The 24,625-nt window shown below is 41.4% G+C and overlaps 1 protein-coding gene across 1 annotated transcript in view; it reads right to left on the bottom strand.

The window, feature by feature from the left end:
- The window catches only part of CD109 (CD109 molecule), a 138,431-nt gene extending 118,289 nt beyond the window's left edge, over positions 1-20,142 (bottom strand). Inside the window, exons 1-2 of the mRNA XM_045867091.3 lie at positions 19,665-20,142; positions 18,393-18,565 (exon numbers count right to left, since the gene is read on the bottom strand). Of these exons, the coding sequence (XP_045723047.1) occupies positions 18,393-18,565; positions 19,665-19,738 (247 nt within the window). The 5' untranslated portion in view covers positions 19,739-20,142. The remainder of the gene's footprint in view (positions 1-18,392; positions 18,566-19,664) is intronic.
- Positions 20,143-24,625: the final 4,483 nt, after the last annotated feature.

Raw genomic sequence — 24,625 nt, 5'->3', positions numbered from 1 at the left:
AGAACCATAAATACTGACAATTTACATGACAAGTTCTGTGTTGTAAAAATATTTGTTGAAGGGAGTCATAGTCCTCTCCAGGCAAAAAGACAAACCCTGTAAAATATCTGGACTGAAACATTTAAATAGCTCAGTATGGGGGAGTAGATGAAAGAATTGAAAATATCCTCCATAGAGCAGCTCTATGATCTTAACACGTACCTCAACATATGTGAAGAGAGTGTGTTCTCAATTAAAAATATACCAACAATGAATATATGGAATTTAAAAAAACAATACCATTTACATTAGCATCCTCCCTCCCAAAAAAATACTTAGGTATAAATCTAATGAAATGTGTACAAGATCTATATGAAGAAACTACAAAACTCTGATAAATGAAATCAAGGAAGGATTAAATAAATGAAGAGATATTCAATGTTCATGGATAGAAAGACTCAATATTGTCAAGACATCAGTTCTTCCCAACTTGATCAATGCAATCCTAATAAAAATCCCAGAAAGTTATTTTATGAACATCAACAAACTGATTCTAAAGTTTATATGGAGAGGCAAAAGACCCAGAATAACCATCACAATACTGAAGGAGAACAAAGCTGGAAGACCGGTGCTACCAACTCCAAGACTTACTGCAAAGCTACAGTAATCAAGGCAATGTGGTACTGGCAAAAGAATAGACAAACTGATCAATGGAACAGAAGAGAGAGCCCAGAAATGGACCCTTACTAATATGGTCGAATGATAAAGCAATGCAATGGAACAAAGATAGTCTCTTCAACAAATAATGCTGGAACAATGGACATCCACATGCAAAAAAGTGAATCTAGACACAGACCTCACCCCCCTCAGAAACACTGACTCAAAATGGATCATAGACTTAAATATAAAATGCAAAACTATAAAACTCCTAGAATATAACATAGGAGAAAACCTAGATGACCTTGGTCTTTTTAAGATACAATCCATTAAAGAAATAATTCAGGGGCACCTAGGTGGCTCAGTCAGTTAAGCATCTGCCTTCAGCTCAGGACCTGGGATTAAGTCCCATGTCAGGCTCCCTGCTCAGTGGAGGGGAAGGTGGGGGTGTCCTGCTTCTTCCTTCCCCCCCCCCACTCATGCTCTCTCTCTCTCTCTCAAATAAATAAATAAAATCTTTTAAAAAAAGAATTCATAGCTGGACTTCGTCAAAATTAAAAACTTCTGCTATGCAAAAAACAATGTCAAGAGAATGAGAAGAAAAGCCACAAATTGGGAAAAAATATTTGCAAAAGACACATCTGATAGAGGACTATAGTCCAAAATCTACAAAGAACTCTTAAAACTCAACAACAAGAAAATAACTGACTAAAAAAATGGGCCAAAGTCATTAACAAACAACTCGGCAAAGAAGATACACAGATGGCAAATAAGCATAATAAAAGATGCTCCACATCATAGGGAAATGCAGATTAAACAATAAGATACCAAGACACTGGTATCAGCCACTGACAACATCAAATGCTGGCCAGGATGTGGAGCAATAAGAACTCTCACATACTGCTGGTATGCAATGCAAAATGGTACAGCCACTTGGGAAGACAGTTTAGCAATTTCTTAAAAACCTAAACATGATAACAATAAAAAATTAAAAAAAAAAAACTAAACATGATCTTACCATACAATCCATCAATTACACTTCTTGGTACTTACTCAAAAGAGCTGAAAATTTATGACCACACAAAAATCTGCACGCAGATATTTACAGCAGCTTTATTCATAATTGCCAAAGCTTGGAAGCAACCAAGTTTCCTTCAGTCAGTGAATGAATAAATAAACTGTGATACATCTAGACAATGGAATATTATTCAGCTCTAATGAGAAGAAACGAGCTATCAAGCCATGAAAAGACATACAGAGGAACCTTAAATGTATATTGCGAAGTGAAAGAAGCCAGTCTGAAAAGGCTACATACTGCATGATTCCAAATAAATGACATTCTGGAAAAAAAAGCGAAACTATGGATACAATAAAAAGATCAGGTTGCTGCAAGGTGGCATGGTGAGATGAATGGGCAGAGAACAGAGGGTTTTCAGGGTAGTGAAAATACTTTGTACGGTATTATAATAATGGTTATATGTCGTTATACATTTGCCAAAACCCATGGAATATACAACACCAAGAGTGAACCCTAGTGAAAACGATGGACCTTGGTTGATCATGATGTGTTCATTCTTGCTAAAAAGAAAAAAGGTACCATTCTGGTTAGTGATGTTGATAACAGGGGAGGCTGGACATGTATGAGGACAGGGATAATATGGGCAATTTGCAAAAAAAAAAAAAAAAAAGCCTTTATTTGAATGTTCAAATCGTCTGATCATTCCATTATATATGTTTATAATATATTTATATACATAATATATGATATAATATACATATTTATATATTATGTTATATATAAATAATATAAATAAAAGATTATGCTGCTCTATAATTAAACAGATGACTAAATGAGGGAGAGGAAAAAGTTCTTCTTTACCATAGAATTCCAACTAGTAAATATAGAAGGAATCATGGAATTAGGAAATTTCACAACTATCATGGTAATAACTGATTCAAGCAATAATCATTAATCTTGTGTGTACAAACTGGGTGAGTGAGACTTGTGAGAAATAATGAACTATTGTTGTTTTAAACCGCTAGGTTTGGGGGTGGTTCACCCACAGAAACGGATGACTAGAACACTTTTTTTTTTTTTAAAGATTTTATTTATTTATTTGAGACAGAGAATGAGAGAGAGAGAGAGCACATGAGAGGGGGGAGGGTCAGAAGGAGAAGCAGACTCCCCGCTGAGTAGGGAGCCCGATGTGGGACTCGATCCCGGGACTCCAGGATCATGACCTGAGCTGAAGGCAGCCACTCAACCAACTGAGCCACCCAGGCGCCCTAGAACACTCTTGAAATAAACAGATTAACTAGCAAACCTCTAAAGGTGCACAGTGCAGCACAATAACCTCTAGCCACAGCGGCTGTTGAAATGAGCAACTTGGGGTGCCTGGGTGGCTCAGTCGTTAAGCGTCTGCCTTCGGCTCAGGTCATGATCCCAAGGTCCTGGGATTGAGCCCTGCATCAGGCTCCCTGCTCGGCGGGAAGCCTGCTTCTCCCCCTCCCACTCCCCCACTGCTTGTGTTCCCTCTCTCGCTGTCTCTCACTCTGTCAAATAAATAAATAAAATCTTCTAAAAAAAAAAAAGAAATGAGCAACTGAAATGTGCTACAAATGCAAAATACACCCCATATTTCTAAGACTTAAAAAAGCAAAAAGAATGTGAACTATCTCAGCAATAATTTTATAGTGAGTACATGTTGAACTGGTAATATTTACGAATTATTGGATTAAATAAAGTATATTATTAAAATTAATTTTATCCAGATTTTCCTTACCTTTTTTGAAAGATTTTATTTTTAAGTAATCTCTACACCCAACATGGGGCTTAAACCCACAACCCCAAGATCAAGAGTCACATGATCCACTGACTGAGCCAGCCAGGCACCCCCATTTTTTTTTTCAAAGATTTTATTTATTTATGCCAGACAGAGAGAGAGAGAGAGAGCACTCAAGCAAGCGTGGGGCAGGGGTGGGGGGAGGTCTGCACAGGGAGAGGGACAAGCCGACTCCATGCTGAGCACAGAGCCCATCATGTGGCTCAATCTCGGGACCCTGAAATCATACTGACCTGAGCCAAAACCAAGAATCGATGCTTAACCAACTGAGTCACCCAGGTGCCCCTATTTTTTACTTTTTTATTTTGGTTACTGGAAAATGTCCTATTACATATGTGGACATATGTGGTAGAACCATACTTCCATTGGATAATGTTAGTCTAGAGGATAGAAGACTCACATTTCTGCTTAGAAGCAATAAAACAATCAACTAGATCTGATTGCCTACAATTTTTAAATTTGGCGAATAAAATAATAATAGATACTATTTATAGTGTTATAAAAGCATTACATATATTAACTGATCTAATCCACATACAATCCTATTAAGTATTACTTTCCTTATTTTACAAATGAGAACCCTGAGTCACAGAGACATTAAGTGACCTGCCCAAGGTCACACACAGAAAAGAAGTAACAGTAACAGAGCCAAGATTCTAACCCAGGCAGCCCGGCTCTTGGGTCTGAGCTGTAAACTGCCACTCCACGCTGCCTCTCAGCACAAGAACAGCAGCTGGACCTCTGCATGTTTCCCCTATATACCCTTGCTTATTGCATAAGTTCCCCAGTCTAGAGAGCCTCTTTGTGCATGTTATCACCACTCAGTCACAGAGGTTCACAACCTCTATTATCTCAGGATTCCTCTCCTCAGCTCTATGCTAGTCATCAGAGAACCTAGGGATTCTTCTTTATCCATGTTTCTCCCAACCAACCTTCAGAGTTCTGCTATAAGCGCTGCAATAGCAGAACTAATTTTAAAACAATTCGCCTTATACAAAAACTTCTGAAAAGGATACAAAACTCGAAAATTTCCCAATTCTCTTATCACTTCTTCATACTACAGTTTTGATACATTTAAAGTTAATTTCAAGATCTGAAAAATCCTTAAAAATAACCATATTATGTCTATAGCTGGGATGCCAGGGAAGCCAGGGGTTTTGTGGGGAGTGCTCCTGTGATCAGCACCTGGAGTAGGGAAGGGAAAGGAAGGAGACAGGCCTGGGGGGGGTGGCGGGGGCAGAGCTGCAAAGCAGGCTCCAGACGTGTCCATAAGAGACGCTCGAAGCAGCCAAGATCTTTGAGAACTGCTCTGAACCAGGGGGACGGGGCTGGACCTCCACCTAAGGAGGGGTGCCCCTCTGGCAAGGCGGTTCTCTTTAGCAGATGCAATCCCCAAAGGGGGCTGGCTGTGAGAGTGGTCTGCGAAGCACTCCCAGGAGCTGGAGGGAACCTGTCCTTCTTCTCTGAAGGGCTCTACCTGGGTGGTACAGCACAGCATCCACCACAATATCCCACACTAGGAGAAAATGGACAAAATTAAACTGCAGAAAGCGGAACCCCACCAAACCAGTACCCTCAATTACGGAGAGGTATTTATCTTTCATTACTTTAGGATAAATCATGGGGTTGACCCATTTTGTCAGCCCAGTGACTTGAAGGAAACAATGTGCTTCCTTTCCATCATGGCCTGACACATAGTCTACCTCCCATCACTGGCAAATTTACAAAGACTCTGTGTGTGTGTGTGTGTGTGTGTGTGGTCTGTGTGGTCTGTGTGGTGTGTGTGTGTGTGTGTTGGGGCAGGGGGGCTGGGGCGGGGGTATTTATTTTTATCTAAGAGACACTAAACAGGAGAAAGTTGAAAAAAAAAAAAAACCAGCTGTGAATCTACAATCCAAATAAATGCAGTAGGTTAATTAATCAGAGGGCAAGCATTTCAGCAATTCAAGACCAGCTACCCAGATCTGAACTGCAGGAAATCCCATTTCATAGAACTTTTTTTTTTAATGTAGCTCTTTTGGGTCAAACCTTCGAGGGGTTTTCTTGTTAGAGAAAAACTGGAAGAGGAGGTTGACCGCATGCCTGGCTCTCACTACTCTGACACATGACGGTGTCTGTTCACAGACCCAGGAAAAACAGAGCCAGAAACAGAAGCTGTTCCCAAAAGCGGGAGCGCTGGGGCAGAGATGTCCCACCCACCCATAATTCTTGCTAGATTCAGGGAGTGGCTTGAAGGATGTGTAGAGAAATCCAATTCAAAGCCCACTCACTGGTCTCATGTGTCGTTATTAAAAGGTCAACTTTACGTACTTGACATTTTTTTCAACTTGTGTTTTCTCCAAATTTACAAACGCAGCTTGGAATGTCTTAGGCACTTACTCAGCCTTATGTGAAAGTCCTAACATTCTAGCAATAATTTACACAGCCAAAACCTAAAACTGGGAGCAGAGTGGTGGGAATGTAGATGAGGAATAGTAATCTCTTTCTGTGCTGTTGCTATGCTGAAGATTAAATAGACAGCATTTGTGACCATTTCTGCTCCCTCTGAGCAAGGGTCCACTCAGACACGGGAAACAGGCACCACCTCTGGAAACACTCACTAACTGGCACTTCTTTAAATGACGGACTAAAGATTCGCTCTGCGACGAAAAGTCCTTCTCAACATTACTGTAGATAAGTCTGTAAAACTCAAGTCATTTTTGTGTGTAACCACAGAAAGTCAATCTTAGAACCCTTTCAGATGCTTTCTCCTTCCCAACGCTGCCGAAGCCACTCAAAAGAAACCTTGTTTTAAGGCTTCACACTTGGCACAAGCCGGAGAGCTGGCCGTTTGATTTACAAATAGAGTCAAGCTATTTTTAAGTTGCGTAATAAGCATACACAAAAACTAACCTTCCCTTAGCTTTTTAAACACTCTATAATGCCTTATGCTGCCTCCTCTAACATCTGTGCTCACAAAATAGCTCTGTGGAGAACTGCTGAGGGAAGGAGTGATGTGTGACTAGAAATCCAACAGATCCAGAAATATTCTCTATGGGAACAAAAAAAAAACAGCTTTTCCACTATATGCATATAAATATATATATATGTATATGCATGTATGTATATAAATATATATGCAAATATATATACACACAATTATATATTTATATCCCTGACTTAGTATTTACTGCTTAAGTATTTTTGGTAGCTCTCTGCTATTCAGTAATATAAACTTAAGTATATCACTTTCTTAGCTGAAAACTTGGACTTCCTTACCAAGTTATTAAATATTCTCTCATTATTCAGCATGTTCTTTGATCACAGAGAGACAAAGTGAGAATCTGTGGAAGACAAAACCTTAAAATATGTTTCTGCTTCACAGTGTAATGTCACTTTAAAGCTAAGTAACTCTCTAGTGCATTCAATCTATACAAAAAGACAAGCATTTTGAGTAAAACAAAGCAAAAATATCTCCTTTGGTCCCTTACACACTCCTTTAATTGTTTTTCTCTCCTGCCTCTCCTTATTTACAAACATCTCAATAAACAGGAGTTTCATAAATAACGTTTTGTTCCATTCAGACCACTGAGCATCAGCAGGTCAAAAAAAATCTACTAAAAGTAAAATAAATACAATGGTAGAGTATAAACTAAATGTTAGGTTCAATACATATGAAAAACCAAGAGTCAAACAAGGCCCTGGGCTACTGAATGTCCAAGCATTCATGATGGCAGGACTGGCAATTTACGGCCCACGGGCCAAAGAGGGCCCACACCTACTTTCCTACAGTTCGTGAACTAAAAATGGTTTTGCATTTTTATACAGCCGGGAAAAGAAAAAGAATAAATATTTCATGACACATGAAATATTATATGAATTCCAAATTCAGGGTCCATAAAGTTCCATGAGCACACTCATTTACTATGCACAACAAAACCATAAGGCAACAGACCTACCATGTTTACCATCTGGCCTTCTATAGGAAAATTTACTGTCCCCTATGGTATGGTGCTCTTTTTAGAGAGATCTCCTCCTTTCTCAAGGGATAAGGAATAAGGTTGAAGGCCTGCTTGAGTCACAGTCAAACTGCCATTAACAGAGACCTCGCCTGATGCCACAGCTGGTGCTCACAAGGGCGGCATCAATAATAACATGGGGGCGCCTGGGTGGCTCAGTCGTTAAGCGTCTGCCTTGGGCTCAGGTCATGATCCCAGGGTCCTGGGATCGAGTCCCGCATCGGGCTCCCTGCTCGGCGGGAAGCCTGCTTCTCCCTCTCCTACTCCCCCTGCTTGTGTTTCTGCTCTCACTATATCTCTCTCTGTCAAATAAATAAATAAAATCTTTAAAAAATAGTAATAATAATAACATGGAGTGCTAGGAGATGCTAGGTACGACACAGCTGACATTCTCCAGTGCTTACCAACGTGCTAGACATAATGATAAGTGTTCTAAAGCAGTGCACTAAAAAAAGAAAAGAAATGGATAAAATTAATTTTTTTTTTAAAGATTTTATTTATTTATTTGACAGAGAGATACACAGCAAGAGAGGGAACACAAGCAGGGGGAGTGGGAGAGGGAGAAGCAGGCTTCCCGCTGAGCAGGGAGCCTGATGCGGGGCTCGATCCCAGGACCCTGAGATCATGACCTGAGCTGAAGGCAGACGCTTAACAACTGAGCCACCCAGGCGCCCCTAAAATTAATTTTAATAACATATTTTATTGAACCCAATATACCCCAAATATTACCCTTGAAGATGTAATCAATATTAAAAATTTATCAGCTTAAAAAAGATTCAGTGTTGTTGCATTTTTTGGTATTAAGTATTCAAAATCCATTGTGTATTTTTTACTTGCAGCCCATCTCAATGTGTACAAGCCTCATATCAAGCACTCAAAACCCCCAGGTGTTGGGACGCCTGGGTGGCTCAGTCGGTTAAGCGTCTGCCTTCGGCTCAGGTCATGATCCCAGGGTCCTGGGATCGAGTCCCGCATCGGGCTCCCTGCTCCGCGGGGAGCCTGCTTCTCCCTCTGCCTCTGTCTCTCTCTCTGTCTCTCATGAATAAATAAATAAAATCTTTAAAAAAAAAAAAAAACCAGGTGGCTCATCGCTACCATATTACACAGCACAGCTCTGAAGTACTATCTCATTTAATACTCACAACAATGCCCTAAGATAGGTACTATCATTATTGCCATCATACAAAGGAAGAAACTGAGATTAGATGAAATGAAGTGACTTGCCCAAGGCCACTTAGGTAGTAAGAGGTAGTGCTAAGGGTTCAATTCCAATGTGGTTCTAGAGCCCCCAGTCTGACTCACTGTGCCTCCCAAAATGTACAGAACAGACCTGGCTATTACTTCCAAAATATTAGTCCAAACAAAATCTCATGTTCCCTCCCTGTCCCTCCTCTGTAGCTTAGTGCACTCTCATGGTAGTATCTGAACACACCCACTCTTCTACCTTTTCTCTCTCATCCATGTTGTGATTACCTCAAGCCCCATGGAGCCCTGTAGAAGTCCATCCCTCTTCAACCCAACAGCCTCCTTTACAGCATTCATACCACACTCCCCATTCCCATGCCCACGGCAGACACAGCTAATCCATCTACTCTCTATTCCGGTGAACCCAGACGTCCTTGACACGATCAACATGGCACTCCAAGCAGCCTCTACCATCAACTTGAGATGGCACATGAAATGAAACCTACTTTGCATCCCCGTGAGGAGCCAAACATTTATGCCACCCAATACTGTGCCATATACAATTTGATGCCTAATAAATATTTGGAATTCTCAAAATAGTCATGCCCTGTCTCAACTATATTTCTGAGATTTAACAAGATTTCAGCGAAATTTAAATTTATAATACTAAATCATTTCTGCCAGCTACATTTTCATAAATGTAAATTCCCAACATTGCCCTGCCAAAAGGAAGCTACCAAGTACTCCTAAGAGAATGTATTTCTAAGCTCTTTACCATTCTGGTTTTTAGATTAATTCATGAGTCATTTCTTCAAAACTAAAGACCCAAGGACCTGCCCACTACTCCCCACCCAACTCCTGACACCAAATTTTCTTTGGCCAATTTCACCCTCACCCTTGCGAGGGAAGAAAGTCAAGTTGTGGAATTTTCCTAAGAGAAATGAAGAATAGAACAGGCAGAGCAAGACCAGAACCCACTATAATTTCCTTCTCCTCAAGTTTTGTCATTGCACCATTGGTCTGATGATCACCTTAGCCCAGACCAAGAGATAATAAATTACAATTCCTCTTCTTACTCACACTGACAATCCCATGGCAATAATAAAATAACTACCCGATCCCTTCAAGCTTCAAGTGAAGCATACTACCACCATAAATACCCCTTTCTCTTCTCTATTCTCTTGTGTTCCTTCCCTTGATACCAATACAAGTATCCGCCCTTGCATTCCAACATCCCACAATCCAGCAGGGACCCATTTGGACACCACCAGGGAGTATCTCCAATTCTGTATTTCTCTCTCCAATGGGCCACTACTTGTAATGTATATCCCCACTCCCTATGAAGAGATATCAGATGTGTATAATTTAGAGGCAGGTAAATAACTATTGCAAAGTTTTCCTAAAACCGCATTCCAGTTTTATTCTCCATCTCAAGTTCATACCTCAAAATATTTCTTTCTTTTTTTTTTTAAAGATTTTATTTATTTGACAGAGAGAGACACAGTGAGAGAGGGAACACAAGCAGGGGGAGTGGGAGAGGGAGAAGCAGGCTTCCCGAGGAGCAGGGAGCCCGACGTGGGGCTCGATCCCAGGACCCTGGGATCATGACCCAAGTCGAAGGCAGACGCTCAACAACTGAGCCACCCGGGTGCCCCAAAATATTTCTTTCTTTATTCATTCTCTTCAATTTCTTTCTTGCATCAAAACAAAAGGTACAAGGTTTTTGTTTTTGTGTTTTTTAAGGATTAATCCACTTACCTGTGTTCCTAATCCTGATCCCACTACTTCTTATCCATGAATTATCCACCCCTCCTTTTTGCATCAACCACTTTTACCTCTCTACTAAGCATTTAAGAGAACATCTACCTCTCTCCTTTCAACTGTCAAACTTCAGTAAAGAGTAGTCTACACTCTTATATTTTCTCATTACCCATTTATTACTTAAAACTTGGCTTTTTTTTTTTTTAAGATTTTATTTATTTATTTGACAGAGAGAGAGCAGGAACACAAGCAGGGGTAGTGGGAGAGGGAGAAGCAGGCTTCCTGCTGAGCAGGGAGCCCGATGTGGGACTTGATCCCAGGACCCTGGGATCATGACCTGAGCCGAAGGCAGACGCGTAACGACTGAGCCACCCAGGCGCCCTTAAAACTTGGCTTTTGCTCCCAACATTCAACTTAAAACCATTCACTCAAGGATCACCAATGTCCTTTTCTCTGTCTTCGTCTTCTCTTCTCTGACCCTCTGGGACACTCAGTTCTATCAAACTTTCCTTCTTGTAACTTTCTTCCCTTGGCTTCTGAAACATCTCACCATCTTCAATCTATCCCTGTCTCTGGCTGCTCATCGTTCGTCCATTTCATTGATTTCTTTTCCTTTTTCCAAGCTTCTGTCATCAGTCTTGTTCCATAAGCTTTGTCTCTCTTGCACATCTCATGCATTTCCACCGACTTCAAGTATTGTCTGCCTCTATGAAAACAATGCCTTAAACTCTCTCCTTAGCTACAATTTCAAAACTACCTGCTGTACATCACCATCTGGATGTCTCCCCAAACTTACATCTCAAGCAGAATGTAGCATCTTTTCAGAAAACAGACACACAAACCTCTATCCCCCCATGGCTGCCACTCCCAGCCGTCAACTCTTTCCTCCAGCACCCCCTTCCCTCCCCTAGTATGTAAAATAACTGTTCCCACTAAATGCCAAATATGTCAGCAGGAGCGGAACATGTATGAATGGACATTTGTATAGCTCTGCATGTAAAAGGTAACAGCACCAGGCACAGGGTCACACACAAGAAGCGCTATTTACAAACCACACTGAATTTTTTATACAAACAAGAAATAAAAACTCTTCAGCCTTCTGCACTTTAAATATTATATGTTATCCTTCTGGAACCTCTGAACCTCTTCTAATCCTTCCTTCCTCTTATTCCCCACCCGCCCCCATTCATCCACAATCACATACAACAAATAATCAAGAAATAATAAATTAATGGGGGGAAATGTCATTGGGCAAACAACTAGTTTCAGCATTCTAAAGCCCTCTTAGCAACATAAAGGATCAAACAGTAACCCACCCCGAATTCTTACAGGATCTGATTTCTATTTCCACCACAACGCCTCAGTGAGTCACTGGGACAGTGACTCATTCCTTGTTAGAAAAGGAGCAGCACATGTTTAACTTGGTGTTTAAAGAATCAGTATGTTCACTTTCAGCTTCACTCAATCACTGATTCATAATCAAACCCCAAAATATGATTCTTCATCACTTAAAATGAACACCCATGCTTAGGGTTGGGGGCTGCTTGAAAGCAAATACAGAAGTCTGGGAGGGGACTTCTCTCAGCTACCATGAATCATCATGGACTTGCAAAGGCATGACTCTCACTCTCAGGCTTTCCAGCACTTTGTCAGGAGCCATTCGTGAGATACTAAAGAGTAGTCGTCCTCATTTTAATGTGGCTAAGAATCACTTGTGATGACTGCTTGAAATAAAATTTAGATTCCTAGACCTTACCCATGTTTTGAAGGGGTGGCCACAAGTCTGCCTTTTTTTTAAGATTTTACTTTTAGGTAATCTCTACACCCAATGTGGGGCTTGAACCCATAACCCCAAGATCAAGAGTCACGTGCTCCCCAACTGGAGCCAGCCAGGCACCCTGAGTCCATGCTTTTAATAAGCACAACTCACACAGTGAGAAACCCAGCAAAAGGATTTAGTGTTAGAAAGAACTATGAGGCTCCTAGCCCCGCCCCCGCCCCATGCAGAACCATTAGTCCATAAAGAGCAACTCCACCTTGAGCTGAAATAAGAAACTTGCACAAATATGCAGGTAAGCATTTTAAAACTCCTTAGTTAGCCTTATTTTCTTCCATATCAGAAAAATCAACATTTGCAAATATATCCTAGGTCTTACACACAGTTCTCCATATGTTAGGAAAGTTTCCTAGAGTATAACGGAAATAGCACTAGACTGCAAATTTGGGGACGTTTGAGGTTTTCAGCTCGGCTACCAATAAGTGACTTCATCTTGGGCAAATCGTCAAACACCAGGCCTCAGTCTCCTCGGCCATAAATTAGGTGACTGAATTGGCTTATCTCTGAGGTCCCATCCAGATCCAAAATTCTATAAAGCTCCAAGTAAATTGGGTGGAGAGCTAGCACTGCACTGTGATTCTTCAGATCCAGATCAGATTTCATGAGACCCAGGACGAAATCACTGCAAGCAAACGTGACAGTAATTTTAGAGGAAGATGACTGATACAACATTGCATCAATATCCCAAAGTAAGGCTAACAAAATATATGTCATGCTCTTCCAGCCAGTCTCAACCTTCAAATTCAGAACCAACAGAACCAACTTCAAATGCAGGCTTCACAATTTAGGTTGTTAACTCTGGGGAAAAAAATTTTTTTTTTCTCTCTTAGCCTCAGTTTCTTCATCTCTAAAATGAAGATAATAGTGCCTTCCTCACAAGGTTATTGAAGTATTGTACATTAAGGCCCTGGCACTATAAGGAACCTCAATCCCTTCCCAGCCCCTCCTAGTGATGTGCCCTTTATAGAGTTCCCAGTTCAAGATCACCCCAGCCGATGATTAATAATTGCCTCTGTCATGATTGTTACTATTCTTTTCTAATAACAGCTACCATTTTCTTGAAAAATTCCTATGTGTTAAGTGCTTTAAACATGTTACCTCACTTAATTCACACAATAGCCATGTAATCGCATAAGGCAGGAACCTCTATTCTCCAGATAATAAAACTGAAGCCTGGTGAGATCATGACTGCCCACAGCCACACAACCACTAATGGAAGGACAATCAGGTAGCCTGGCTTCAGAGCTCAACCACATCATGACTACATTGTGGTCCTTTATCTTCCGGCCTATATATATATACACATATATATCACGCACAATAGCAAAGACATGTGAATGAAGAGTCCACACCCTTTAAAAATAATTCTCACGTAACTACAAGTTCAGACTGAGTTCTACTGGCAAAGCTGCCTGTGAAAACCTGCCCTGGGAGATCTGCCCACACACTACACTAATTAATCTACTCTCATAAAAACCATGGGACTGATTTTGATCTACAAGCCATGAAATGTACATTCAGGAGCTTTGTTTCCACCAGAAAGCCATCCAAACTGAATTGGATGTTTTTTTAAGTTTGTCAGCTAATAGCTCAAACTTAAGAAACCTTGATTTCCCACCCTTTACCAGATCAAGATGGAAAATAAAATATCCCCTCATCAATGTGAGAAAGACAGTAAAGGACAAAGAAGGATTTTTAACTCTTAAAAAATAGAAAAGTAAACACCCCATTAACTCCCAAGATTTTAGAGCAAAAAGAAAAAGCAATTATTAAAGGATATAGACACACTCACTCATAGAGTACATCTCATGCCAACGCCTCAGTGGGAAGATGGAAGCAGGCATGGCACGATCAATAAATAAACAATGCATCCCAACCATCAGGCCCTCACCACAAGATGCCCCGCAGAGCACCCACAGCTTCTGCTGACATTTTGTTTAGGTTTTTTTCTTAAATCAGGTTTATGTGAACCAGCAACAATGAATTCATGAATGAGGGGAAAGGGTGCATTCATTATTATTTGAGGCAAATCTCACTCAAGAAACACTGAAAGTTTACACATGAACATTTCAAATTGTAGAAAGAGGAGGGGAATAAGGTAGAAATAATGATTTCAAGGATGTCAAAAATAATTCAACCATTCCATATGCCTTCACAGAGAAGATAGTTCTTATTTATGACCCCTGAATTCAAACATTCTTAAACTTTTTTTCTTGATCTGGCATGGAACTCCAGGGCAACATCTCACTAATGGAAAAGATAAAAACCAAGAAGGGAAGAAATAAGGGGACAGACTCACTCTCCACCCAACATGCAGTTTGATTTGATTTCAAATCTGATTTGATTTCAAAAGTGACTCCATCTTCTCTCCTCTGGTAATCACTACCTGCTGAACTTTTACCATGTTTTGTTAATTATGTCCACTTAACTATTTTATGCAACAGAAGACTATGAACCTAGCTCTATTCACTATAAAGGGGATGAGGGTGCTGGTGATGGTGGTGGTGGTGGTGATGAGGGTAGTGGTGATGGTAGTGGTGGGGTTGGTGGTGATGGTGGTGATGAGGGTGGTGATGATGGTGGTGGTGGGGTTGGTGGTGATGGTGGTGATGAGGGTGGTGATGATGGTGGTGGTGGGGTTGGTGGTGATGGTGGTGATGAGGGTGGTGGTGATGGTGGTGGTGGGGTTGGTGGTGATGGTGGTGATGAGGGTGGTGGTGATGGTAGTGGTGGGGTTGGTGGTGATGGTGGTGATCAGGGTGCTGGTGATGGTGATGGTGGTGGTGATGAGGGTGGTGGTGATGGTGGTGGTGGTGATGGTGGTGGTGGGGTTGGTGGTGATGGTGGTGATGAGGGTGCTGGTGATGGTGGTGGTGGTGATGGTGGTGGTGGGGTTGGTGGTGATGGTGGTGATGAGGGTGGTGATGGTGGTGGTGGTGGTGATGAGGGTGGTGGTGATGGTAGTGGTGGGGTTGGTGGTGATGATGGTGATGAGGGTGCTGGTGATGGTGGTGGTGGGGTTGGTGGTGATAGTGGTGATGAGGGTGGTGGTGATGGTAGTGGTGGGGTTGGTGGTGATAATGGCAAGTGCACTTCAGTGTCTCAATCTTACCACTGAAGAGGCATTAATATACCTTTAGAGAATGTCACAAAGTTTAGTAGAAACACTTTTTCTAAAGGGCTACTGTTCACCCAAAAAACCACGTAATTGATCCCCAATAAATGGAGAATTCATATATTTAAAAATGAATAAATTAACTATAATGTAATTTATCAGTGCTGCTGGCCTCAAGGATGGAAATGTAAATAAAATCTTCCCTGTATCTGTCAAACAAATAAATGAACTCTTCCTTGATGACAAGCCATACTTTTCTGCCTTTTTAATTTTTTTAATTTATTTATATTTTTTCCATTTTTTAATTTTAATTCCAGTGTAGTTAACATACAGTGTTATACTAGTTTCAGGTGTACAATATAGTGAGTCAGCATTTCCCTCTGTTACTCAGTCCTCATCAAGATAAGTGTACTCTTACTTAATCGCCTTCACCAATTTCACCCATCCCTTTTTTAAAGTATATTCTGCAATTTGAATCCTTTAGCTGTTACCATTTCTGACACAATTAAGCTACCAATGCATTCTGGTCATGGTGAAACATTGCTCTACCCCGGAACTTTCTAAAAAGACCCGGACTGTTAGAAACAGCCACTCAGAAATAATACCCCTCTTTACCCAGCCCTGCTGGAAGATGAATCTTTATTAGAACCAACCTTTTCTTGGAGGCCCTCATAAAAAAGTAATGAAATAATCAGACCTAAAATATATTTATTTGCTTGTGTTTATGTGGCAACGGAGAAAAAAATGAATCCTAGGAGGATCTCTGGATTTAGAAGATCCATCAATTTAAAATGCTCATTTGTCTACATATTGCTGCAACTGGAGAAGTCAGGTTAAAAAAAAAAAAAAAAAAGTCTTGGTCCTTAAGTCCTAACATTACAGGAAGCATCTGCTTTGAGAACAATGACTCACGGCCTCTGATAACAGAGTAACCTTCTCCTTTGAAAGAGAGAGAGTGCTCCCAGAAATGGCATTTTCAATGAAACTGTAGGTCAACAGAGTCAGAAAACAGCCACTAAAAATTGCATTTTCTCTCTCTCTTTTTCAAAGATTCATTCTGCTCTCAGGATAGTGTTGTCTGACCCAGTCTTGAGCACTTTAGCCTTCCCAGAGACATATGACCAACTCTCTTCCCAAAAGAAAAATCTAAGAAAAAAGTTTTAAAATGAGCCACAGTCCCCCCTTCCCCCATCTGCAGTGTTGGTACTATTTGCAGAAAAGAGAAAAGAGACTGATAAAGGAGATTGCAGAAAAGATAATGCAGTAGAAATTCTAAAATAAGAGTATACAAACATCTGAGGAAAGCCCAAATATTTATCAAAATCATCCATGTTATTCTGGACCTCTGCATTGCGGTAAAACTGCCACTCTAGTAGAGCCAAAATGATAATTCTTAGTGGATAAATAATGAATGTGGAACTACATTAAGTATTGTCTGCTCTGACTTAGTATTTCAATATTTTCTTTAGCCATTATCATAAGACCAGGATTCATTCATTTTCAGAAATAATATTTCAATAATGAAAGCAGAAGTCTACCCTCATATAAAAGGAAATAATGCATCCTGCATCTTCTTCTTCAGTATTACTACTGATAAATATTAACAGCTGGTGTTAAATTCCTCATAGGTGCTGGATACTAACTTTCACTTTATACCTGCTCTGGAAAGTAAGTTTCATTATCCCCATTTTACAGGTGAGGAAATTGAGGCTCAGTACAGTTAGGTAACTGCACAAGACCATACAACTGGTGCTAAGACAATCTCAGATCCTAAGCACTAATCTACATTTCCTCTCCAGCAAAACAAGGCCTCCCACTTTCCTGACATAACTCCCATGAAAGACAAAGTGGCTTGGCTCCCATACACATCACCTCTTCCTGACTTCTATCCCAAACTTACCCTCCTAGTCAGTCAACCTCCAGTGGAGAAAAAAAAAAACACAGATATAGATAAACTTTGATTTTTACCTTCTTTCATGATGGTGTTAATTTCTCTATGTTGGTAGAGGATCAACATTTATAAAATGAACTATTGTGGAATCCCATCCACCCTTCATCATGTGCCCTTAAATTAATTTTTTAAGATAATTCTTAACATTATAGGCATTTATGCCTCAATCTCTGTCCTCTGATGAAACATCTAAACATGCTTCTAGTTAACGGTGTTTATAGTTAGGTGGTAAGATTATGGGTGATCTTGGTTTATTTCCTTTACTTCCAGGATGTAAGCACCAAATATATACTACTCTTTCAATTAGAAAAAAAATACAATAAATGTTCATTTTAATGGGAAAAAAAAGCTTAAGTATTTACCCCCAAAATTATTTTTCCCTTCGTAATAAAAAGAAGACATTCATCGACCCAATTTAATCCTAAACCAGATTTGAATCCCAATTTAAGAGATGTGGGTTCTTTTACAAATGACTCCCACATTTATCATTTTTTCCTGTACCTTAAAAATTAAGAAATATTCCATAAAACTGAACTTTAACACTGTGTCGCTCTTTTCTTGTCCACAGGCCTACTTAATAAAATCCTTAGTACTCAATAAATATAAACATGGTTACATATGGTTTACATAAACTATATATAAATATATATCAGACTATTGACCTTGTCCATTTCCCTCTCTGGGCAGTCACTGGCCTACATTTCCCAGCCTCCTTTGCAGCTAAATGTGGCCACCAGAAGAGGAACAGAAGTGATATGAGCCCCTTCTAAGCCCATCCCATAAAAACCTCCCACATGAGAAACTCCATGCTCTTCCCCTGTAGACTTGGAAGACACATGTTGATGATGAGGGAGCCACAAAGTGGAAGGAACCTGGGTCTGTGAATCTCAGCTTGGGGGAGCATCCGGGAACACCATTTTGGACTCTACATGAGCAAAAATTAAAAGTGTACTACTTAGAACACTGCAACTCTGGGGTTTCTCTGTTACCCTACCTAACATGTGGCTTTATTAACACACTGCAGTTACTACTACAGAAGGGTAAGACTTCATGCTGTTTATCTTACCTTTTTCAAAGACTCCTTCTGCTTCCAGGACAGAGACAGTGAGGTTGGCTGCCATCTTGACCAACTCGGCCTTCACAGTGACCTGGGAAGGGCTGTGTTCTAGAAGCTCTACCCCAATAGTCACATTTCCTCCAGGCCTGACGATCCCTGGGGCTGTCACCAGAAACCTAGGCCTGAAGTTCCCAAGAAGAGGAAAAACACAGTTTCTTATCTTTACATCTCCATTCTTTTCCGATCCTCAAATCTCATAGATAGTGAGATCGACTCTCCATACTATGCCAATTGCAATTGTTCCAATTACTCCAATATTGCCCCACTGTTCCATTTAGCAACCGCACTGAAATGCTATTGAGAAAGGAATTCTCATAAATCAATCTTAATGCAATAATTCCTGCACCACTAGAGGAGAGCGTGTGTTATTATTTCCATTTTATAAACCACAAACAGCACAGGATGAGCCTCAGTGTAAATAGCTTACACTGGGGCATGCAGAAGTTACTGGCAACGTACAAGCCTCTCAACTTCTCCTTTACAGACAACCTCATGCCAGTGTGATTTTTTTCTTGGCTTAAACACACACACACACACATTTTGCGGTTTTTATTCAAACCTTCATTCATGGGCATCTGCCCCAGAAAACATCATCTAACACATACCACTGACTGAAATATACCATCGGAAATTAAACGACCAGTGGTAAAATGTCCAGGTGTAGCAGTGCATAAAAGTCCGCAAAAACAGCACTTTCTCTGCCCAAGCCAAGGGTAAAGGCTCAACTGCAAAAACCCGTAGGAGAGGGGCACTCCCCATTCAGGTGGGTGTCTCATTAGTTATCTTCCTACAGTGCCTGCACCCGAACCAATTCACCTCAGTCACACCTTGCCAATGCCGAAGCTGAGAGACCTGGTTTAGGAAAAAATACATCACACGCCTTTGAGAAAAGAAGGCACGCTGTTTGGGAGGGGGGGGAATGTTGAGGAAAAGGCAGAGGCAACATGTACTAGAACTAAAACGTGTCTCGAGAAAGTCGTTACGGTCAGAAAGACGCTTCAACAACTTCCACGGGTGGAGAAGGTGACTGTCCCACGGAGAACCCGGGGGCAGCGACAGACGGTCTACCCTGCAGGCCGGTGCCCGGCTGGGGAGTGCGGCCGCGGGGCCGGTTCCCACCCGCGGCCGCGCAGCCGCCGCCCCCTCCGCCCGCCCGGCCCCGCGCCCGGCCCCGCGCCCGGCCCCGCGCCCCGCGCCCCGCGCCCGCGCCCGCGCTCCTACCGGGGGGCCGCGGCCAGCACGGCGGTCCACACGCACACGAGGAGGGCGGCGGCCGGGAGCTCCCCGCCCCGCATCTCGGCCGCGTCTGCCTGGGCCACCGTCAGCTCCTGGGGAAATTCGCGGGCGCCGCGGGGTGTGGCTTTCCACCTCCTCCCCGCTTTTTTTTCCCCTGACTCCGGAGTTTAGCAGTCTGAAATGGGCGCGCCTAAAAGCGGAGTGAGAAGTCTAAATTGAGACAGGACTTGGTGGCTCCACCCCTCCCACCGGCATCACAATGGCGCTTCTCGCGGCTCCGGCCCGCATCGAAAATCCTGGTGGGGCGCGGGGTCCGAAAGCTGTCTCTGAATGCGGTCAAGCCCAACCTGGCCCCGGCGTCCCTGCTCCCCGCGAGAACACAGGGCGCCCACTTCCCGGGGCTGTTTACACTAGCGCTCTACCAGCGATGCCCGGAGTGAATAAACAGGCCCATCCTTGTGAGGAGAAATTCAGAGCAGCTAAGCGAAGTGGAAAAAAATCATTGTCCCCCAGACTATGAGTCATAATTTTAGAGAAATGGCAAACACACACATGCACACATGCACACACACAGACGCCAAACCAAGGTATTTTCTGGGGAGTTGTTTAACGTATATGAAAGGACAGGAGAAAAACTATTTTTACTTGAAACACAAATGAAGGCATTTCGTTTGCCTCTCCAGGAAAATGCTGTGGTTTCTCCGTTGGAAAAAAAAAAAAGAGCAAGAAAGGAATGCTGGCACACGCAAAAGTTAGGTGTTGCTACTTGGAACTGGGAGAAGCAATTATCCAGGGAGATGCTTTATATTTTTGGCTGTCTCCACACACATTTGCTACGGACAGCATTCATTAGAACTGCAAAGCTGGGAGCAATTTGTAGAAACACAGTTAGGATTGGGGTGGCTCTCCTGTCCCAGGAGGCCGGTAGCCGTGGTGCAGCAGTTACTGAGCTTCCCCAGCTCCTCACCACCCCGGCTTGTCAACAGCTCCTTCGCCAGTTCTTTGGCACTGGAACCATCTTCAGAGGACTCAGGGTTCACCATGACTACACCATAAAAGCAGAGAACTACCAGAAACTGTTGGAAAACAGGCACATTCAGTCCCTGACAACTTTTAAGTTTCTAATCCGTGGAGGAAAGTTTTACATGGTGACTTTTTCAGGCAGGGCAAAATGCACAAGGAAAAGAGGTCAGCAAAGGGATGTCACGTGACAAAGCTATGTGCTAAATAAGGGAGAAAGTAGCACCTAGACAAACTGTGGGTTTTGGAATCCAGGAACTTGCTTTCCTCCCTTTCCTGTTCCACCCTTTTTCACCCTGCTGAACGGCTTGCAGAGGTCCCTTATGTCCCTATGTCTCCTATAGGCAGCCTATCTTTAGTGGCCGGCTTCCTATGCAGGCAGGACTTGAGGATAGTGAAAAGTGTCTGAGTGGATCCTTGGGTAGAGATCCTATCCTTGACAGAGCTATCACTGCTGATCTAGTCTCCTCCCCTATGTTGTTCAGAGGAGAGGACCAAGGTCAAGTGTGAGCTAAGCCCAGAGATCTAAACCAGTGCTTCTCAAACTCTAGCATGTATGAGAATCACGTTGGAATGCAAACTCTATTTCTGGGATGGAGAATGAGATTCTACTTTACTTCAGTATACAGGGGGTCACAGAAGGTCTACAAATACAGGCAATTTGGGGGCACTTTGATTTAAAAGAGAAGTTGGGAACATGGAGAAAATTATTTTCAAGCTTCACAGAGATGGATCAATAAATTCAGGTTTATTCTAGAGGCAAGCAAATGCATTACAAGAAGACCTATAGAAAAGCTTAGAATGACCTAGTTATTTTATAAAATTAAATCTGTGCAGATCTTAAATTGATGTACCTCTCTGTTTATTTCTTCCTTTTCACAATACACACTTGTTGAAAAGCTTAACCATACAGAAATTTAGCCATGTAGATTTGCATAGAGATGAAGCTACTACATGCCTGGTACGCAGTACTCAATAAAAATTTGTTAAAAGAATTAGCAAAAAGGTTCATCTCAAAAGCTTTTTTTAAAGTTTTTTTTTTATTTACTTAAGTGATCTCTACACCCAACATGGGGCTCGAACTCACAACCCCAAGATTAAGAGTCAGATGTTCTACCAACTGAGCCAGCCAGGCGCCCCTCAGAGTCTTATTTTAATTAAGAAAAATTAAAAATAGTCTGAGATTAACAATAAGAGATAGGGTTAAATAAATTACGGTATATCCATGCAACAGAATACTTGAAGTAATTAAAAATTATGTTCTTGAATTGGAGACTAATTATCTAGAGGTAAGTATTCATGATACACTGTTGGGGGGTACAGAATCTGTTTCATAAAACAGAATTTAAATATGATTCCATTTTTATAAAAATAAAGTGTATTTATGTATACATACACATTGTAGATATATGCATTGAAGAAAGAGTTGAAGGATGCTCACCAAAATGTTGTATGTATCCTGGTGATTACCTCTGCCACCCCACACCCACAAAGTGAGCTAGCAGATCAGTTAACAATGAGGGCCAGTGGCTCACCTGCCTGGCACCTTGCACTAACCTTCAGAGAGTAAAAAATACGGCTTCTGCTTCACTGCTGGCTTTCAAGTTCACACAAAATGTCTCTTGTGGCCAACACCAACTCAGAACCATACAGGAAGGGAAATTCTGAGACACTGAGCTCCATCTTAGATGAGTTGCCATAGTACAAAGCTACCAAAGTTTGTGCCTCAACAACTTGACAGCTGTATATACCCTTTTTAACCATATTTAACTTAAAAAACAAACAAACAGAAACAGAAAAACTATGCTTTCACCTAGCATGATGCAACTTTCCCTCATACAACCAAACACAGCATAACCCTCTCTCCAAGAGGGGATATAAAGTTCCTTTAACTGTCTTTGGATTTTGTTCATGCCTCTTCTAGCTGAATCACATTCTCCCTTTGAGACCCTATAACTTCAATATCACAGTAAAAGGTAACTACTATTAACACATATGGTAGAAGAATGACAGGGAGGAGAAAAATATTGGTTAATAATGTATACAAATATATTTATATCAAAACAAGAAGGAAATGCAAATAACTAGTACAGTCCTTATTTCTGCTACTGGTCATATGGAGGTAGATGGTATTTATAACTACCTTCTTCCACTATCTATTTCTCTGCCTTCAGTTCTTTCCATGGTTCTTTTTATGGTGAGGTGACCCAGATCTTCATTTCTGAAGGATGTAGGCCATTAACAGTTCTCCCTGTATTGTATTATTGTTTTCTATTGACTTTAATCACAGAACCTGGGAAAAGAACTAAGAAATACCCTAGTACATCCTCTGCATTCCAGAAATACTTCTAATTTTCACTGTGTAGTAGCAAATCCTTGACAATCAGGATCATTCACTCACTTCTGCCAATAGAGTAACCTCTTCTTTGGCTATTGATTCACTGGCATGAGGAGCCCCAAGTGACCAGGTGGCAATCTCAACTGCCAGTTAAAGGGGAACATTGCAGTGTCCCCTACTGGGAGCATTGCTGTCTTGGAAACCAAGACCTCTGCACCAGCAGAGCCCAGTGCTGCTCTGGAATGGGAAGCAAAAATTTTAATAGTGGATCACTAGAGGTAATAGAGGAACCACTCTTATTCCACCCCTTTATTCTAGTAAAGCTGCCTTTGGGTGAAATATTAGTTGCTGATTTAGAACATAAACCACATCCTAGAGTCTATTGTTTGATTTTTTCACAAATTTGTAACTTTTCAGAAATATTATATAAGAAATTAGTGTCAACTTCTCTTCATCCTCTATTTGAGAACTATTTCAATAGACTCCTGCACAGAACACCAGAATATTCCCTGAGACTCTTTTTTAACCCAAGAGCAGAAGGAGAAAGTCCCTGTCCACTGGAAAACAAGGAATGATGTTGAAATTAACAAGGAATAATAATATTCCTTGGAATAATAATAATGAGACTTATCCTTAACTTTCTTTTTTTTTTTTTAAGATTTTATTTATTTATTTGACAGAGAGATAGCAAGAGCAAGAACACAAGTAGGGGGAGAGGGAGAAGCAGGCTTCCTGCCCAGCCAGGAGCCCGACGTGGGACTCGATCCCAGGACTCTGGGATCATGACCTGAGCCACAGGCAGACGCTTAACAACTGAGCCACCCAGGCGCCCTATCCTTAACTTTCTATATGACAGTCCAGAATTTAAAATTAGAGCTCTACGTCCAACCAAACTATCAAACAAGAGTGAACATTGAATAAAAATATTTTCAGAAATGGAATGGCTCAGGAACTTTGCCTTCCACAAATTCTTTTTAGGAAGTTACTTTAGGAGGACATATTTAGCAAACCAATGAAAAAAAAAAGCCAAGACAAAAGAAGATGTAAGAATCAGGAAAAAGTATATATAACCCCAGAGAGCAATGAAGAGAGAAGTTTCAACAGGAAGAAGAATTCCAAGAATAAGGCCTCAAGGGGGAAAAAGGGATCTTAATAGAATAGATAAACATGATGGAAAACTGGGGAGGGGTGGGGGAGGTTAGGGGTGAAGACTACAACAATGTAATGTAGTGCAATAAAAGGGAAGGGGAATTAGATACTTGAAGGGAAAGAATGCTGAATAAAAAAGGAAGTATAGGGGCGCCTGGGTGGCTCAGTCGTTTAGCGTCTGCCTTCGGCTCAGGTCATGATCCCAGGGTCCTGGGATCAAGCCCCCCATCGGGCTCCCTGCTTAGTGGGAAGCCTGCTTCTCTCTCTCCCACTCCTCCTGCTTGTGTTCCTTCTCTTGCTATATCTCTCTCTGTCAAATAAATAAATGAAATCTTTAAAAAAAAAAAGGAAGTATAGCCATAATTCATCAGTTGGCTCTGCAGTAAACAATAATTACCTAATTATGTTGATGTAGGAATGGTTTATTGGTTTGTAATTC

This window comes from Mirounga angustirostris, unplaced genomic scaffold, assembly GCF_029215605.1.
Source record: "Mirounga angustirostris isolate CCGP_5_RB_7025 unplaced genomic scaffold, mMirAng1.0.hap1 SCAF_8, whole genome shotgun sequence".
NCBI lineage: Eukaryota > Metazoa > Chordata > Mammalia > Carnivora > Phocidae > Mirounga > Mirounga angustirostris.
Note: the sequence above shows the minus strand (reverse complement) of the source record. Positions and strands in the feature narration are given on the sequence as shown.